Consider the following 15,857-nt stretch of genomic DNA (forward strand, 5'->3'; position numbering starts at 1 on the left):
TTCTTTCAAAAAAGGTTTACAAATCTGTTCCCTATGTATAATAAGGATGCGAGGGATAGAAGAGGTTTTATAATCACATTTCAAATTGAACTGGTTTAGAACACTGCTTTTCCTTAAACGCTCTCCTCCGACAGATTGAATATTTGACCTAAGAAGCACGCTTAAGTCAGATGAAGGTGCTTTTCCGTGCAACTATAACAAGGTTCTGAAAGGCTGAAGATGAGGGTAATTAACTGCGTGAGCAATTGCTTTGGGAGTTGCTGTGGCACTGAACTCTGTACGAATAGGACTCCAGCTGTATTTTTACAGAGTGGAGCTGTCTCATCGTCTCAAAAATTAAGAGTACAGCACAAAAGAATATCATTAAAGCATCACCAAACAAGAATATAAGCTTATAAATCCCCCATAATATATGGTGTGGTGATTTAGATTAACATTTTGGGAAGACGTAATCTGCAGGTTTAAGAATTAAGTGTTTTTGGATGTTGCACTTTCTTCTGCATGCTGGAGGGCCCCTTCGGTTAACACATTTGGTGAAGCTAGTGAATTACTCCGGACTAATGTTGAGTATGGTAGAAATTAACTAAATGAAACATGTTGCGTATAATATGACATATCAATATATGTTAGGACGAAGTTACATTTGGAATACGGAAAATCCCTTGGATTGAACGAACGAACCGTATGAAACAGAATTGCCGACAGACCTTTCTTGTACTGTTGCATGGTAAATTACTAGATGGTAGGAGCTATTTGCAGGTGATGCTTTGCAGTTGAAAAAGATTTTCAAAACGAAAGCGAACATATGTATTTAATGTGCTTTCTATGGACAATGAATATGCATTTTGCACAGGAGACTTGATTCTCGCTGGTAAATTTTTTTTTTTTATAAAATACAAAAAACACAAATGCCCATGGTACAAGTCAGCTGCAGGGATTAAAATGATCCTATGGTGGAGGATGTATGTTCTCGTTTCATCACGATGTTCCAAGTAACTGGACAATATCTAGGAATACTCTGGTTGGAAATTAAATGGCTCAAATTACTCAGTAAATCAGCTCACGAAATAACATGTTTTAACCAATTGTGCCACTTATTTTATAAGCAATGTGCGTCTCCTTGCATCGGTTCCTTGGCTGTATTCCTGATAGAACAAGGACTGGCAATAGTTTTGGCTCTTGCAAGGTCACTGTCCCGAAATGCACTAGGTGCTAAAACAATTTGCCAGCTATTGTAATCTTGGGGTCAGAAACTACTTCCTGACCTGGAAAATGCCAATATCATTCCTAAACAAGCCCAAAGCTGTTGGCACTGCTATTGCATGTTGAGAAATTGTGGTTTTAAGGGTGTGGCCATGGTGCCAGCAGTAGGAGATCTAATGTCACAAATAATCTGGTGCTTATCTTTACAAAACAGCATTACCAGTGACATCTGAAGATCATAGTTTGCAAGGGAGAGAAGGTCTACGGATGTTAGATTAACACGAGATGGGGATGGTTAGCTACAAACTAACAAATACAGTGTAAAGGGATGGGGAGAATTTGCGGCTGCATTTTCTGAACCACGCAAGATTTTCAATTTCTTTAGTGGTTCAGCCATTTTCATTGCAGGAAGAAAAGAAATAACATTTACCTTGGCGGCAGGAACAATGAGGCATATTACTCAACTAAGGGAGCTAGCAAGATAGGGCCATAACAGTCCCTCCCACCCCCCTGTCAGGTTGAAGGCAGGGCAAAGGATGATGCTGGAAGATGATGGTCCATTAAGGGTTTGGCCTTCGTCCGCTCCTACTGCCTTTACTGCTAGTCTCATCTCCTCTTGGGGTCTCAACAAATTTGCTGATGACAGATCTCGTTCCCCTTTACTACCTGCATTATTGATTGCCATTCACCCCTGTATAAGGGGGACACTGCCCAATGCAGAACTGAGCCAAAATTACAACGGCTTCTCTAACGTCTCACCCCTCCATCACCCTCCCGTCTTTAACCGATCTAAAAGTACAATTATTAGATTGCCTCTACAGCTGCCAGGTCGAACCTCTGCAAAAGCAATGTTCCCCCTCATCTTTCACACCACTTATGGTATTTCATATTGCTACTGGAATCCGAGATCCCAAACCCACCTCTGCCCAATGCCACAATGCACGGTGGCAGTCGTGCCTGAACAGGCACAATTGCTCTCTTCTATTCCTTGTAGGTCAGCAAACCGACCCATTGCCTAAACCACCCCCAAAATACCTTGTGAACATGATCACCACAAGCATCGCTACCTCATGCTCCCTCGCCTTACTCGGTGCCCACCACTCAAAAAACCCAGCACCAAACAAAATCTATCCTGCTCTTTCTGGTTTTGAATAGGACTGGCCAAAAATGGCACCACCAATTTATTTATTGGAAGAAGCATGCAAGCTGTCCGACAACACCCTTTCCTCTATCCTGCACCTTCCACTGTAAATAGTAAAATGTATATTGTAATTTATACATAACTAATTAAGGAATAACTTTATGCATGAAGTCTGATGCACCACAGCCACGTTCCCACTGGTAGCTTACCGTTATACCAACTGTCCCTCATTCAACCACCAACTATTGTCGAACACCCTGCCAATTAACCATTCGGGTCACCGATAGTCCTTTCTAATCCAAGTGCCTACCTACTTAATAATAAAAAAAAGAAGTTTTTTGCTATCTGCTATGTTGGAGTTCAGAAAACAAAGCCCTTCAAATCCAGAAACCCATTTTGGGTTCCCAACCACTAAGTTACTAAACAAGCCCTTTAAGGCCCAGTAATAGTACTGCAAGTCATTGGCAGTACAGAGAACATCTGCGATTTTCACATTCCACTTCAATATGTGGTTCCCCAGATGGCTTGGATTACAACTACCTTCAGCCCCAGCAAGCAAAATGAGGGATCAAGGAAATCCTAGTCCAAACCATCTGGAGAGCCGCAGGTTGTAGACCTCTGCCTTAGAGCCAGGAGCTAGCATAACCTCCCACATGATTTACGTGCTAGATTACCATTTTGTACACACTCAAGGTCAATCTGCTGCTGTTAAAAGTGCATTCATCATTCTATTTTCAAAACACAGTCCAAATCATCTATTGCCCTCCCGAAATCAGCCCGCGTTGGGGATCGTCTCCCTTACTTCTAATGGAATCCTAGATTATCCCCAGTTCATTTGAGGTCAAGTCACCATAAGCAGTTACTATTATGTTCCTCCACGGAGAATGACTCAACTAGAGTCAACGTTTGGTGAAACAGCTCTTCTCCTGGCTAACTACCTTTAACTTAATTATCAGTAGATATTAGCAGAGGTTTGTTTAATAGGGATCCCCAATAAGTGTGTAAACAAGTTAGCAGGCTGCCAGAATAATCTTCCCTTCTGATTAGTAGTCACAGATAAGAGTTTGTCAGTGTAGCAACGGCTTTTGAACTGTGAATAAAGTGTTGCAAGAAAGGTGTGCATCAGGGCTGTGAAGTTGGATGATCTACCAGCAATATTGTGGGACACTTGATCCGTAATGGATTAACAGAAATTCAGAACTAGTACAACTCCTTCAGTGTTGGTAGCTAGCAAATGCACAGCAGCCTATTTCTATAGTCTGCAGTTCATACTTCATAGCGAGGGTAGGTTCTAAGCATGTTTGGAAAGCAGATAGGGAGTCTAGCCTTTGGCGCTCATTTTGTCAGACAGAAATAAGAGCAGCTACATTAGAAACCACACGTTATGGTTGGCTGGTGGTATCAGCCATGGCAAGGCGAGGATGGCATCTCCTAATCTTTCGAGTCCAGATTGTGTGAATTACTCCGGTGGTCGGTATAGTCACATTTAGTAGAGCTAAACCCCTGCCCGTTCTTTACTACTCAAACAGTTACTGTTCTGCTAGTTGTAAATAAGTTAGAAACATAATTTCATTAGAATTGTTCCATGCAACCAGGAATATTCTCTTTTTAAACAACGTATGTGTCTTTATGTTTGGAATATTAGTTGTAATGAAATATGGATGGGCCAATTTATCAGATACATATGGTTATCAAAGATGAATTCCCAATCAGTTGAAAGTTACACAGGCTTCAGTATTGCCACGTTAAGAAGGACCAATAGCAAACAATCCATTTATACTTGGCACGAGTTGAAGAATGTTTTATTCAGCAAAGAAGCATTGCCTCAATCAATTTCACCCTTTTCCTCTGGAAATCAGGATTAGAAATCTTCTCATGCCAACCATAAGGGAACGTTCCTAGAACGGCCTAAACATGATTGGAGTGCTGCCAATTGTGGCACTTAAGGGGCAGTAGCCAAACGACCATCATCCCCACACAGTAAACGCCCATGTTTGACTTTACAGAGTCTTACGTGGTTTATTCCAATTTTCCATCACTAATGAGCCAGTCTCACCGACACCCTTCTTTCGCTTATTTGGTATTTAAGTGCATGTGATTGAACAATGTCCGACCTTTTACACTACATTAAAGTCACTTCTAAGATTACACCGGTCAGTAGCAAAACGTATTGCCGTCTTGCTAATGGTGGCACTCGGGTCACGGAGGGTGTTACTGTCCATTTTTTTTTTTTAAAAATCATAATTTTCTCTTGAGTCCCATGTTGCGTTTAGTTCTTCTTGTTAGTAACGTGTTCATTTCTGCAAGCAAGTACGCACCACAGGGTCTTGTTTCAACACCTTTTATTCCATTCCTTTGGGCTTTCAAGATCGTACCTTGCAGTACCCCTTTTACAGGGAAGCCCTGTTGGCAAGGAGCAAGGCCCTTTGTCCAAGTGGCACATGCTTTCCTGTCCAGCTTTTATACAGAAGATAACTTCCGAGGAAGTCGTGGGAATTAAAGCAATTACTCTGTTGGGACGAAGTCGCGATTACATTTTCGGAATAGATGTATTAGATGGGCCATTCCCCACGATGTATTGAACAATTAACTGTCAGCACCACAATACTCGAAATAGCTCCCCCGCATAGCATAGAAAACCCCAGTTGGCGTGACAAAAGTGCCATCAGAAACGACATTGGACACCCAAGACAACTAGTGGCATAAAGATAGTTATGTGCGGTGGGGTATCATATTAAGAGTGGCACAAAACAGCATACCGCCATCGAACGTTAAATTGGGGAGAATCCTATTGAAGGAGAAGCGGCAGGATAACAACAGTACCCACAGCCATCTGTACAGCATCACAAACAGAAACGGCGAAGGGGCAATAAGGAGGATCAGAGGCAACCATCGCTGTAATCAGAGTACCCATTATAAAGCCTAAATATTGTGCGAAAGAGCATGGCCTGAAGAAAGCAGTCACGTGAGTTGTGGCCACTGGCGGAATCGGACAGGGAGGAACTCAATGTGGGGAGGAAGGCCTGCTGCCTCTCCCCCTCCTCTCTGAAGCCTAGCCTGGTGTGACTTAGATCCTCAGCTTCCTTCTCCCCGAATAAACCTAAGTGCAGTCCTTCTCAGCCGCACATCTATAAATGAACAAAACATCTAAAAAGAAAGCACGAGGTTACAATTCGTTTTAACAATGTATGCCTCGAGCACATCTTAAATGAGTTTTAGTCCCCAAACGCTGCAACCATTTTGTATCGGGTTCGGAGGAAATATTGGCTTTTCAAGTGGTGTCATAAAAACGATTATTAGTTTACCACAGCTCTCTGCGCTTTACACTCCTGTAGGGTTTTTTATTTATTGATGCACAGACAGCCTTGCGTCCACAATAACGATGTGAGAAATATACATCCAAATCCTATGAACATACCAGGGGGCAAACACGTTCACCCTCGTTTTGTTGCCCTCCCAGCAGAAACAATGTATGAATCCCATTCAACCTGAGACTACAAGCGAATCTCTAGAGTAAGTGACAGGAGCAGCAGTCTATGAAAGGTGCGATGCGTTGGTGTATGTGAGATAGCAACCAATCAGCATGCCAGAGGCGGTTCTGCCTCGGTAGGGCTGGGCATAGGCGGCTGCTTCCTTTAGTCACCCGCCACCCAACAGAGCCTTGCTTATACCCTGGACCCTCTGTGACATTCACCCTCGATTGTAGCAGTGCTCCTCCTCATTCTCGCAGTCGCTGCAATGCTCATGATCGTGCTCGTTGTCCTCCAACTGCTGTCCGAGTGCTGTCTCACCCTCGTCCGCCATATTTAATCAGGGACCGGGATCCCAGAGTCCCGGGCACCCAACAAGAAGTCAGGCGCCTATTGGTTGTGCGCTCATAGGGCCTCTGGGTTGTGTAGTTTACATCGAGACTTCCTGAAGGCAGACAATGTAAGCGTCCGGGCGACAGCCATCCTGGGAGTTGTAGTACCGAAGCCCACACAACATCATGAACTGGGTTTTCGGATTAGTTGCAATTTCTCATACAATGTTCTGTTCCGCCGAAACACCAAGGAAACTGGGAGGGGAACGATGGAGTGTAAACCGGGCGTGGGCGGGACGAGCCGGTTTGGACTACTTTAGAAGTATCCCCAGAAACGAATCACGATTCCTTTCCCCTGCTTTCGTTCTTAAACCAAATGCCCCTACTCATGGGCGGCGCCAGGCATAAGCCCTCCCACTTTGATGCAGCAATCATCAATATGCTGTGAGGCACAGCCCGGGCTCAGACTGCAAAAGTTGTCACATTTGTCACCCAAAGAGCGGCGTATTTACTTACTTATAAACGTACTTTAAAGTACTTTAATGCACCCCTCTCCAAGGTGAGAAAATAGTCTTTTACCGCGACTGAGTCCTCAGCAAACGTGCTGAGGACAAAAGCTTGCCATGGGGATATCGATAGACCCCCCTATGTGGAAGCTAAAGACTTAACTCCTGTGCTCAACTTTTAGTTGGTCCATGCCCCCATTGATTAGCTTTCCTTTGTTTAACTAAATAGCCTGTGAGATGCAGAGGTGTAGACAGGGGAAGGAAGAGAAACAGGTAAGAAAAAAAGCTTTTTTGTTTGTGTGGATTGTATCACAGTGCTTAATTTGTGCATGTGTTTGCCAGTGGGCACTGGCATTCAGTTGTCAGCTTCTGCAGGCAACCAGAGCCAGGTACTTCCTGCTCGGGCCGGCCCCGCCTTGTGCAACAAGGCCTCTGCAGCTGGCAGGCCTCCTGCCTGGCCACAGAGCAGGCTTTGGTGCGCTGCGCATATTTCTGTAGGTCACCAGCATCAGCACCATGTTTTATGAAGGTGAGTGTGACAGTGTGTACGCAGTGACTGTTGTTGACAGCCAGGCACGAGGGCTCAGTGAGTCTGCAAACACACCCTGGCGCTAGATGGTGTGTACAGGCACGTACTAGTGGCGGCGACCATCAGCAGCAAGTTCGGACGGGCTGAAACAGTCAGTGACACAGTGAGTGACATTGAAAAATTCCTCCTGTCTTCTGGCTCCAACCAGCTCCCAGCACGCTCGGGCGAGTCAGCTCTAGGCGCCCTGTAAGGTGAGAGAGTAAATATGTGAAAATAAAGTGTAATCTGATCCGATTGATCATCCCGGCCCACATGCCCATGTTGGACTGGCAATTGGCAAGTAGTACTTGTTCAATTGCTGAGGACTGATGATACTTTTTCTCACTGTGACTGATAGTGCATGTGTGCGGCCTAACCGGTAAAAATTGCCAGGCAGCAGAGGAGCAGACGGGCCAGCCCAAGAAAAAGTTAAACAAATTTGAGAAAGGGGGGAAAATATGTGAAATTTGAAGGTGCAAGCAAACGTTTGAGGGATAGTAAACAGCAGCAGAAAAACTCACTGATGGAAGTTAAATGCGGGCACGTGAAGACAGTGAGCAATCAAAAACGACTGAGGCAAGATGCTGAGACGTCTAAGTGTGGAAGAACTGAGTCCGTGACATCATATGTAAATGACTGGGAGAGCATCCAGTGTTTGTTTTACTACACAGGGGCCTCATTACGACCCTGGCGGCAAGCGAAAAACGATGGCGGTAAATGATTACCGGCATCGTTTTCCGCTAGGTCCGATCATGACCCGTGACCGTTAACTACGATGCCATTAGCGGCATCGTAGTTAACGCTGCCGCTAACTGCACCAAGGACGCGCGCACGCGACCCGCCACGCCGTAAATACCGGCATGGCGCAAAGCTACGCGAATGACGACCCAAGCGGACATGCACCTAACGCCATCACCCAGCCTGTTAAGTACCTTACCGCCATGGTGCTAATTACGCCATCGCGAACCAACCGTAAAGGGCCTTGTGCAGTGAATCCAGCTGCCACAGGTGCACAGAATCAACACAGGTGGAGGCAATACAGACTCGGGAAGTACAAAAAGAGCACACCCAACCCCTTCCCACACCCAGTCACACTCCACAATGATTCCAATAGGACTAGCAATGTTGGGGCTGGAGGACCTGATAGCAATGCAAGTGCTACAACTTCAACTACAACAACAACAGCAACAACAACAGGCTGCACAGAGGAGACGCAGGAGGAGAAGGAGGGCAAGGCAGGGCCAGCAAGCCCCACCAGCACAGCCAGTTGCCCCACGCAGACAGCCCACAATCCCACGCATCAGAGCCAGTCCATTCAACCTCACCGCTGAGCAGATCCACACTCTGTACCGTTTGGACCGGGACACCATCACCGCCATCGTAGACATGATACACAACAACATCGTCAGCATGATAGAAACACCAACCGCCATCCCACCCCTACTGAAGGTAGTGTCTGTACTCCACTTCCTGGCCACAGGCACCTACCAGCACACAGTGGGACACTTGCATGGCATTTCACAACCATTATTCTCACGTACACTGATCCAAGTGCTTGATGCCCTCCTCAAGCACACAGACGACTACATCTCATTACCACGGTCTGCCCAGGAGATTGCAAACACCAAGGTGGGTTTCCATGCACTAGCCGGCATACCTGGTTGCATTGGTGCCATTGACTGCACCCATGTAGAATTGGTGGTGCCACATGCCATGTAGGTACCGTACCGCAACCGTAAACTATTTCACTCAATCAACGTGCAAATGGTCTGTGACTCCAACAGGATCATCACACATTGCTGTGCCGATTCCCCGGAGCAACCCATGATTCAATGGTCCTTCGGAACTCCACAATACCACGCTACATGGAGCGACATGCAGGGCCAAGATCCTGGCTACTCGGTGAGTCACATGTCATGACCATGGAAAAGTGAAGTGGGTAGGTGAACGACGTACCAATGCATACTCCAGGGGGGGGGGAATGATGCATACTCCACCTGGCTGAAAGGGGGGGGTGATGCATACTCCACCTGGCTGAAATGGGGGGGAATGATGCATACTCCACCTGGCTGAAAGGGGGGGGAATGATGCATACTCCACCTGGCTGTGAGTAGTAGAGACAACAGAGCCAGATCATACCCTAAAGCAGCACAAACTTCAGCTGACACCACTAAACCTAATGGCCGATGTATGCTGCCCCACCATGTGAATGAAGGTGTGCCCCAACCATGACACAACCATCTGCAAGTGCAGTGTACCAATTCACACCACATTGACCTCAACTAAATGCACCTACAGGCGCGTCACCAGACACCATCCACTGAAAGGCCTGTCCCCCATAACTGCGCACAAATGAGGCACATGACGGACAGAAACATCAACACACCATCACACAGACAGCAAGGCCCACAAAATGTCCCTATCAACATCAGCATTGCTCACTGGGGTCATGATGAGGCTAACAGCAATGTTGCAATGATGTGAGCGTTTACATCACAGGACACGTGCCAGGCCACCAAAACAAACAGCATGAACGAACACAGTGGATGGGCACTCGCAAGGCACTTGACCCCCCTGCATACATTGGTTGATGGCATGCACAACATTCCATAAGAGCCATGAGCATATACTGGTCGCATAGTGTGAATCAATTAGTGCATTTACAAGAGGTCCGAAGTAACAGTTGGATGCAAGCCATGGTGGCACGTCATGTTCTGAAATAGACGTCATGACTGACACATACATTCTCGCCCACATACAGGTGATGCAGGCTATCCCCTGAAGAGGTGGCTCCTTACACCAGTCCGGAACCCACAGAACCAGCACGAGGAGGACTACAATCGTGCACATACACGTACCCGTGTGGTGATTGAGCAGGCATTTGGCCTATTGAAGGCACGGTTTCGCTGCCTCAGCAGGTCTGGTGGGGCACTCCTTTACCGCCATGAGAAGGTGGCAAAGATCGTCATGGCATGTGTCATGCTACGCAATATGTGCGTCAGACTCAATGTGGCCCTGCCCCCTGACGCTGAACTGCAACCACCTGACGATGAGGATGAGGAGGGTGTGGATGGGGCAGCACCTCATGGAGGCCGTGATGCACAGGAGGGGCGTGAAATGCGTCAAAATATCATTGACCAATGCTTCTAGCACACACGGCTGGTGTGTGTAACATGGAGACGGCACTTGGGGCACTGTGTGTTTCTGGGACATGCACACTGTGGACTGTACACCAATAAAGCACACATACGAAATGGGCAATGTCCACACATTTGATTTGTGCAAAAGAAAAAAGTGTATTATGAATGTGAATAGGTTTGACACACCCAATCCCCCCTCCCACCTCCCCCCTGAACTCCCCAACACACCCAATCCCCCCTCCCCCCTGAACTCCCCAACACACCCAAACCCCCCTCCCCCCTGAACTCCCCAACACACCCAATCCCCCCTCCACCCTTCCCCCTGAACTCCCTGCAAAGGTGTGACGGTGCCCGTGATGAAGTGAGTAATGTTCCATTTGTCCACTGGGCGGCCACTATTTGCAGCCCCCTCTCCCGGCCCCTGGGGCCCCCCTGCCTGTATTCCGCAGGTTCCTGGCTGACCTGCGGACGGGGCTGGTTGCGGCAGAGCTTGCAGCGGAGGAGGTACTGGGCTGCTCGGTATGCCGCGTGTCCCTTATTGTCTGTACAAGCTCACCGAGCACATTCCGCACCGCGGCTAGTTCCGCACATATGTCTTTGCTTGTGGATTGGATGGCTGCCTTGACAGTCTCAGCACATCTTTCCATGTGTGCACTGGCACCTCCACAATCAGCCACATGCTGCGTGAGTAGTGAGGACAGTTGTTGTTGCCTCGTAATTATTTGGTCCAGCGACTGTTGGAAATCTGGGGCATTGGATGCTGCAATTGCCGGGGTAATTGGGCTACTCCCCCCCTCCCCTCCTCCCACTGGGCTGGGAGTGGCTGGCCATGACTCTTCAGGGGATAGCCCCTGTGTGCCGTCTCCGTGCGGGCTACTTAGGGACAGGTGGGGGGAATGAAGGTGGGCAGTGGGGGGACCTTCTGTGTCATCCTCCTCATTCCCCACATTGCTGTCAGAGCAGGCTGCGATGGCAGCAGTCTCCCCAATTGTACTGCTCCCCGGAGACACATTCCCCTCAGTAGGCAGCAGTTGTTGTGTGTCTCCTGTGGGTGGTGCCATGCTGCTTGCCTCGGGGATCATTGCTGCCCTGGGCTGTTTTGCGACAGGCAATTTTGGCTGCTGTGGTTGGTCTTTGGGTCCAGCAGAGGTGGAGGGTTGGTGGGCTCTTGCCTCTGGCCTGGCCTTCTTGGCAGGTGTGGTGCCACTCTCGTCCCTGCCGGTGTCCGATTGGGAGCCTGTGGTGGAGCAGAGGAGGGAAAGTGTTATTGATGGGTCAGCGGACATTGAGCAGGCATTGTGATGACTGCCATGAATTTGATGGATAGATGGTGCACTTTGTAGGCTGTGACATACAGGTTGTCTCCCTTTTGGGTGGGTTGAACATGCAGGAATGTGGGTGCCTGCTGTGGAGTGTGCATGCTGCATGTGTGCAGGGTGTAGGTCTTCTGCTGATGTGTTGCGTTAACCCTATAGGGCAACATTGTGATGCACATGTAAGTGGAATTCAGGGGGTTTCGCATGGCTAAATTAGAGGCACCTACCTGTGTCTCCTGATGTCGGGGCTCCTCTCTCCATTCCACCGACCCCCTCGATGCTCTCCATGCCGATCGTTGAGGCACATATCTCCTCCCATGGCTGCATCTTAATTGGGGAGTCTGCTCCTCTGCCAGTTGCCATGGCCATGTTGCGGTTGGCCGACAGTATGCTCCTTACTCGGAGCCGGAGGTCATCCCACCTTTTGCGGCACTGTTTTGAGGTGCGTGCGGTGGTTCCTACAGCGCTGACCCGTTGTGCTACGAGTTCCCATATGGCCTTTTTGCGGGCTATGGCTGGTCTTGTCATTTCTGCGGAGAAGACGATGTCCGCCTTTTCCTGTAGCGTTTCAGCCAACATTGTTAGTTCCTCCCTGCTGAAGCGGTCCTGCCGCTGCCGATCGCAGGCTTTCTTGACAACTTTTGGCATTGTGGGGATGCGTGGATGTGGCTGTAGCTTTCTGCAAGGTCTCGGGGTCAGATGTGCAGTGGTAGTGGAGGATTGCAATAGATTGTGTTTTTAAAGATGGCCGCCGTGCTCTTTCCCGTTCCCCCGCGATGACGCTACTTCCGGTTCCGCTTACTGGCGGTAATGGTCACCGCTAATTACGGTGACCGCTAATTACGGTCAGTGCTAAGATCGGTGGCCTGGATGGCGGTAGTGCAACTTACGCGGCATGCGATGCCGGTAGGTGCCGTTTTTGGGGCATTTACGCCATGGCGCTGTTTACATTACCGCCATGGCGCAATGCTCGTGCCCGATGGGTCGTAATGTGCCTCTTTTTACGGCTTCGATTCAGCACGGAAACGTTAATTACGCCATGGCGGTAATGTACGTTACTTACCGCCAGGGTCGTAATGAGCCCCAAGGATTGTAATTGTAAAGGTGATGTGAAAAGGAACAGAATGGGGTTCGGGGGCTGGGGCGTCACTGTCAGCAAAGAAGTGACAACTGAAGCGGCAGTATAGTATTAGCAAAAGGCATGCTTTGAACCCAAGTGGGCCCATGTTTCAGTTAACACATTCTGCATTGTATACTGGTAATTTGTGAGGGGCGAGTCACTCAGAAACCCCTGTACAAGGTAGAATTTCTCGCAGAAAAACTAGAATAAGCAATAGGTGGCACGTTGCCCAGGGCCACCCTGGCGAGCTAGTCTCCGGCCATCACAACTAACCTAACCCTCACCCTCTTTTTGTCAGAGCTCCCGAGTCCCTGCAAATTGCAGAAATGCTTTCTATAAATGATTGTAAAAAGCGAGGCATGCCTCTACATTTGGGCATTATGATTTGTGGAAATGCAAAAACTGTGTGTTCACCAATAGCACCTTTAAACGCTGAATTAGTTGCAAAAAAGGCATGCACCCTCTCTCACGCAGCACGCCCCAATGTAGTCAGAGGGGGCATGTTCAGAATTGACAACCTAAGGTTGGACACAGTAGAACTGGAGTTCCGTTTGTGCACAAGCGGTTGTTCTTTTCATTACTGTTGTGGCTGGCAGCGCTATGAGTACCAGACCAGTACCACTCTAGGAGGTGTGGGATATTGACCCACTCAACAGTATTTCACATCACCAAGCTGCATTTGCGCAAGAAAAAGCAAAATGGCTGCCCTGGCTCCTGTGCGCCAAGAACCTCCAAACTGCGTTTTTGCAACAAACAAAACGATGGCTGCACCGGCCTGCCAAGCACACTTCAGGCAGGATGGAACAAGGGGACACACTGAAGGAGCGTGCCAGTGTGTTCTGAAACATAAATGGTGTTAAAAGAGAAACAAAATATCAAGGCTGAGTACCCCAAAAGGAAATACACCAAACACACATTTCAAAGGAACATACAAAGTACTTTATTCTCTATCGAATACAATTACAAAATAGTGCAAAGTCAGATAGCTATCGGCCCTCAGTACAACACAACGAACTCCAGCGTGGTTCAGTGTGTTCAGTGAGAGACTGTACATTAGAATGCATTTGCTTTTTATACATTTTGTGAACGCTATGGCCAACCCCTCTTCGGGTTAATATTCTACTTTATATGTTACCAATTCTAGGGTTCGTTGCCGAGTCTCAAATAACCGCATCTAACTGGTTCGTTCTTTATTACATGTAACAATAAGCGTATGCATTAACTGTGTATTCTAAGTTTTGTACTGCAGGTCTTCTTAAACATTTATACGATATAGTAAAACAGATGTTCTTTGTCCAATGTGTAAATACATTATCATAATACATACTCGTGGATTGGATTACTTGCACGAGTAATCCTTTTACACATAGGTCAACGTAGGACGAGGTCTCAGTTCATGACCTCAACAAGTAGCCTGCAGGCAGATTACACATTAGCGATGTTCAGAGGTCAAGACGGCCATATTGTATTTTGCAATGACATCGTCCACCATTTTAGCTCACAGGGTGACTTCCACATAAATCCTAAAATGGTGGTTTGACCTAAAATGGCGGCCTACATAGATTAAAGGTCAGGACCTTGCAACACAGATCTCGCAAATGACTTTCGAGCAACTTGGCGTAAGCCAATATTAATATATTTATTACAATAGGAGGCACAATATACTTTTTATTCCGACAATGTAATGAAGTGGAAAAGGCAGCACTGCTTTGCTGAAAACCCCAAATTCCCCTTCAAAATGAAACTTTTCACCCTTTAAAAATGCTGCTTTGATGGTAATTCCCACTGTTCCTTGAAACCAATGTGATTAAAAAGGCCCTGTCATGCCCAGGATATTTCACTGTGCTTCACCAAAACCAGGCATAATTCCTGAGTGACAGGCCCAGTCAAACCAACTCTGAGAGAAATCAATAAGCAACTTCACTTTCACTCGCACAGGAACACGTGTTTATTTCCTTCCAAAGGTATCCAGGCTCAGCAGTTCAAAGAGATGTTAACTCTCTGAGCCAGGTCAGTGTCAATGTATCTATGCTTCAGATAAAACTCCTGCATTCAAGGAAATTACTATAGCTGCAAAGACAGTTTGGAATCTGAGGGAGCTGCCAAACCGAATTTAAAGAAAGAAATGCTAGCAGTTTTCAACACATGTAAAAAAGGGCTTTGCTGACTGAAGGAAAAAAAATGGCCTATTTAAAAATAAACTGTTGAATGAAAGCCTGCTTATTTAGTAATGTGAAGGGGTTTTGTTGCTGATGAAAAGAAATACAGGCGAGCTCTCACCTTAGGTGTATAAATGCTGGGCTCTCCATCCTGCGACTTATGCAGGGGTGCGTGGGTTCCAGTTACGTCACTGGAGGTCCTCAAAGTCTTTTGTGGCCTTAGAAGTGGCACAGGTGCTGAGATGCCAAAAGGTGATGCCGCCGTTACTGCACGAGCGGAGCCAGTAGGTATAAAGAGTTTATAGTCTTGAAGAGATGGGCACCTTTAATGAAGTCTTTGCATTGTCTTTTTCAGGTGCCTGGATGCTGAGGGCGTGGTCACTGAGAGCGCGACACGTGCGGTTGATCGTAGGTATGGGAATTTCAATGACACCTCAATAATGTCCCTTGTTTTCTGTTTTCAGGTCTTAAGATGTTGCGGGCGTTGTTCGTCCGTTGCCATTGCACGTGCGAAGTACGTGAGTATAATAATCTGTGACCTTATCATAGCACCTCTAACAATGTTCTTTTCTTATTTGCAGGTGTCGGGACCTTGCGGGCGTTTTCCCAGTCGCGGATGCACATGGGGAAACACGTAAGTGTTAGGCTTTCTTGCAGTCTTTTATGGCACTTAATAATGTCTTTTCTTGTTTTCAGGTGCCGGGCTGCTGCGGTTGAAGAGATCGTAATACGCGCACAAAAGCAGGTAAGAAAAGTAAATGCGGCCGCCTTCACCCGATTCCTACTTAACAATGTTCTTTGTCTTTACAGGTGCCGTTAGGCTGCTGAAGAGAAGGCCGCGAAGAATCCGTGAAAGCATAGATGGATCAGGTAAGCGTGCGCGGCTGCGAACGTGTTGCAAC

The 15,857-nt window shown here is 47.3% G+C and overlaps 1 protein-coding gene across 1 annotated transcript in view; it reads right to left on the reverse strand.

Annotated features, from left to right (window-relative positions):
* The window catches only part of NMT1 (N-myristoyltransferase 1), a 221,012-nt gene extending 214,820 nt beyond the window's left edge, over nt 1–6,192 (reverse strand). The window contains exon 1 of the mRNA XM_069634238.1: nt 6,039–6,192. Within this exon, the coding sequence (XP_069490339.1) occupies nt 6,039–6,148 (110 nt within the window). The 5' untranslated portion in view covers nt 6,149–6,192. The remainder of the gene's footprint in view (nt 1–6,038) is intronic.
* Nucleotides 6,193–15,857: the final 9,665 nt, after the last annotated feature.

The sequence above is a fragment of the Ambystoma mexicanum genome, chromosome 13 (assembly GCF_040938575.1).
Source record: "Ambystoma mexicanum isolate Mex_15411 chromosome 13, UKY_AmexF1_1, whole genome shotgun sequence".
Taxonomy (NCBI): domain Eukaryota; kingdom Metazoa; phylum Chordata; class Amphibia; order Caudata; family Ambystomatidae; genus Ambystoma; species Ambystoma mexicanum.